At 36.7% G+C, this 4,159-nt stretch overlaps 1 protein-coding gene across 1 annotated transcript; it reads left to right on the top strand.

The window, feature by feature from the left end:
* Nucleotides 1–1,207: 1,207 nt before the first annotated feature.
* On the top strand, nucleotides 1,208–2,021 carry LOC113321037 (60S ribosomal protein L12-3). Its single transcript, XM_026568920.1, has one exon. It carries the CDS (start codon nucleotides 1,289–1,291, stop codon nucleotides 1,790–1,792), a length of 504 nt encoding a protein of 167 aa, XP_026424705.1. The 5' UTR covers nucleotides 1,208–1,288; the 3' UTR covers nucleotides 1,793–2,021.
* Nucleotides 2,022–4,159: the final 2,138 nt, after the last annotated feature.

A 4,159-nucleotide genomic window follows, 5' to 3' on the forward strand; every position in this document is an offset into this window, starting at 1 on the left:
TCACGTGCTGTAGGCTATAAAATAGCTACCAAACTCTTCCATAATCTTGAATAGGACCATGTACATGTTAATCCAGCGTCAAAGTCCTCCAGAAATCTCTCAAAAATATTCTAAAAACCCAACAGAGAACACGTCTCTCTGTTGGAAACTTTGAAACCCTCTCTCAGCCATTCCAGCCCAATTGGTTGGTTCCAATCGATTGTACTAGGCCTGTTTAGTCCATCCAAGTCCAGTCCAACTGATTTCGGCGATTGAATCTCGTTAAAACTCCATCAAAATTCGATTATCAATCTGCCAGTGAACTTCCCGCCAATTTTCCAATTCAAAACGTGAAGAAGGTGGGTGCCCTTATCCTGTGCTGTTCTCCCTTTAGCAGCTGCCTGGAAATAGGTCACCCCTTAGTAATTAGGTTACCCCTTATCCAAAATCGAGGGTCCGTATAGTGATTTCTCTGGGGCATTTTCCGCACTTTTTCGGGGTTCCTCCGGGGTATTTCTGGGTGTCTCCAACATACTTTTGGGGTGCTTCTGGTAGTTATCACGGAGGTCCAAATGCCGCATTTTTAGCCAATTTCGCCATAAAGCCTTATTCTTCCAAAAACACCTACAAATACATAAAATAACCGAATAAGTACAATATCGAGTACTAACAATATATACAAATGAGCTATATTAGACACATAAATGCGTCTATCACATAATTCTACCAAATCCCATACATCCATAAATTTCACCTTTTAAATTCTACATCCAAAGAGTACCATCAAGTGGTCTGATGGTTCTCAAGCTTCCTTCCCAGAAGAGATTGGGAATCGAACCCTAGTAATAGCATAAATCCTAAGCTTGTAATAGCATAAATCCTAAGCTAATGCCTTAGGTGTAATTCTAGGGACCAACCTATATAAAAAGAAAGCAAAATCTACATCCAAGCCCACCATTACCTGAGTTTGCCGATTAAAAAAAAAAGAATAGTCAGAACTCAGAACTCGAGCAAGAAATTTCTGTCCAGTTAATACAGCCAATTTTTGAGCCCATGCTAAGGTAAGCCCAACAGTAATTCTTAAGATATTCATCCTAAATGACTAAATTAACCACTAACATAGTGCACCATCAAGCGTCATTTTAAGGGCATAGTCGTCTTCTTACAGAACAGAAATCTCTATCTGAAAAACCCTAGGGTATATATATTAAAATCACAAACCCTTGTGCAGTCTCTCTCTTTTCTTCCTCTCTCGCAAATCTTCGTCTGCAAATCATTTCTGGGCGATTCTCAACCATTTTGATTCACCATGCCTCCAAAGATGGATCCAACGCAGATAGTAGAAGTATACGTGAGAGTAACAGGTGGTGAAGTAGGAGCAGCAAGTTCTTTAGCACCAAAAATCGGTCCACTGGGTTTATCACCAAAGAAAATCGGTGAAGATATTGCTAAAGAAACAGCCAGAGACTGGAAGGGTTTGAGAGTAACAGTGAAGCTAACAGTGCAGAATAGACAAGCTAAAGTATCAGTAGTACCATCAGCAGCAGCATTAGTAATCAAAGCATTGAAAGAACCAGAAAGAGATAGGAAGAAAGTTAAGAATATCAAACATACTGGTAATATCTCTTTTGATGATGTTATTGAAATTGCTAAAGTCATGAAACCTAGATCTATGGCTAAGGATTTGAGTGGAACTGTTAAGGAGATTTTGGGGACTTGTGTTTCTGTTGGGTGCACTGTTGATTCTAAAGACCCTAAAGATGTTCAGGAGCAGATTGATAATGGTGATGTTGAGGTTCCTGATCTTGATTGAAGTAATGGGTGTCTTTTGAGGGTTGGATTTTCCAGGTACAAACATAAGAATTTTAGGTTTTTTTTTTTTTTTTTTTTTTTTTTTTTTTTTTCTTATAGCCTTAATGGAGGAATTTCAGATACTTAACTGAAAAACATTTTGGAAATGTGAATTTTGAACATCTTAGGGTTTTGGTTTATTTACTGCACAAGATTAATTCGTGGTAATATAAATTGATTTGTGGTGGTTAGTCTCTTTTAATTTTCAAGTAATATGTGTTCATCGTATCTTCATGTTTCAATTGTAATAGCCTGTTAGAAAACTGGGTATTACAAATGTGAATTTTAGGGCTAACCCCATTGCAGTGTGTTTTACATTTCAGAAACTTGAATTTCAGTTGTCTATACCTGTGTCATTATGTGTCTGATTCACCAGGTTTTAGATTGGACACCATTTTGAGCTTATTTAAGCGATTGACTTGAATCTACAGTAGCATAAGTTGCTTAGGATTCTTTTGCACATCCTTGCTTGTTCATTTTATATGCTTATTTTAGACCTTAAATGGCTTAACCCATCTGATATAATTGATCCAATAGAACTAGAATATGGTTTTTGTAGATAGCAATGTGAAAATGAATTTGGAATGAGAATCTGGGGACTGATTGTTTAATCTATTATTTTAGAGCTGGAAGAGCTGAAAGTATATTTAGTTCTCTACTTACGTTTGAGGTGTTGTTATGGTGTATGTTTGTTTGTAGGGTAAAAACTAATCAGTAGAGATTGCATTTGTTTGTTTGGTCATGCACGTTAGTTTGATCTTAGTAGATGTCCTGTGGACAACAGCAAACATCTCTATTCAGTTTCTTCTTAGTATCAAATGTTTCAGGGATTCTAGTCATTACTCCAAATGTTTAATTTTTGACAGTACAAATTCATTTGTGGTTGTTAATCTCTTTTAATATGCATTTTACCTTCATGTTTTATGGGTAACAGTCTTTTAGAAAACTGGTATTGCTAATGGTCATTAAGAATTCTCCTTAATTTATTTTCTGTGTTGCTATTTTTTGAAATTATTCTTTTTTGGTTATGTATGTGGTTTGAGACTTGCTTACTATTTGTAACCTTAAACCAATCTGGTAAGATTCAATCCTTAGAACTGATTTATGGGAATACCAAATGAATGCGGAATGGGAAATTTGGGAGTGAAAAGAGCCACTTGAGTATATTAATTCTACACATACTTTCCATATTGTCAATATGCTCCTAAGTGTTGGTTAGATTTGATTCTAATTTTGTGATTATAGTTGATAAAAGTTATCTCCAATAAAAAAGCCAATTTCCTCTCAAACTCCATATGGCGTCTGCATTGTTGTTGGAATGAAAATTAATCAACAGATGTTGTGTTCGTCTTCTAGGTTTAGACACATTAGTAGGTTTCGTAGTAGTGGGATTGTTGATCACAGCAAACATTCCTGCTCAGTAGTAAGTAATTTTTACTGTCGACGCATTTGATAATAGTAACTTGGACTATTATCAATTTCATCCTTGGAATTTTGAGAATTTGAAAGGATGGAACTCTTTTTCCAGGCAGGTGGAACTCTCTAGAGTTTAAACTCCTTCCATGTTAAACGCTACATAAAGAGGATTCTAGATTTTGAGCGTCCTCCAAACACGCCATAAGTTTCTTTTTTTTCTATAGGCTAAAGCCGGACCCAGTCCCTGCTCAAATCCAACCAGTTGGACTAGAGCCAACCCCGCCAAACCCCTCTATACAACTAATTTAAATACAAACCTCTATTATGGTGGGGATCGAACCCCTGATTTCCTCCTTACTGGAGTTGATGGGATACCACTGAGCTATGCTCTTGGACCCGAAACACGCCATAAGTTAATTTTGGAAGATTAGAGGCAAGTTTGAATCTAGAATTTGTATCATACAGGGTTTCAGAAAATTTATGCTATATTTATTCAATTCGAACTATTGAAGTTTCGCAATTTCTTTGGTGAGGTTTTTGGTCCTGTTCTTCTTTGATTGAGACTGTAGGAACCAAACACAGTTGTATTGAGAAGTGTGTGAAGGGTTACAAAACAAGGGCTAGGGTTCAGCTATTTATACATATAGTGAACCACTACAGACAGGACAGACTAAACATAATGTAAAGATAAAGAAACTAACACTAGGTTTACACTTCTAACAGTCCCCCTCATGTTAATGTCTCAACAATGTGCATTAGCTTGCGAATACAGGAAAGAAACGTAACAACTCCTAGACCCTTAGTGAACACATCTGCGATATTGAGATGGAACATAAGCTAACTTTAGAAAACCATCTTCAACTAGTTCCCTGATGCAATGATAGTCAATCTCCACGTGCTTAGTACGAGCATG

This window comes from Papaver somniferum, chromosome 11, assembly GCF_003573695.1.
Source record: "Papaver somniferum cultivar HN1 chromosome 11, ASM357369v1, whole genome shotgun sequence".
NCBI lineage: Eukaryota > Viridiplantae > Streptophyta > Magnoliopsida > Ranunculales > Papaveraceae > Papaver > Papaver somniferum.

Excerpts from the sequence above, each read along its gene's own strand:
- LOC113321037 (XM_026568920.1), top strand. The coding sequence starts at position 1,289 with ATGCCTCCAAAGATGGATCCAACGCAGATAGTAGAAGTATACGTGAGA.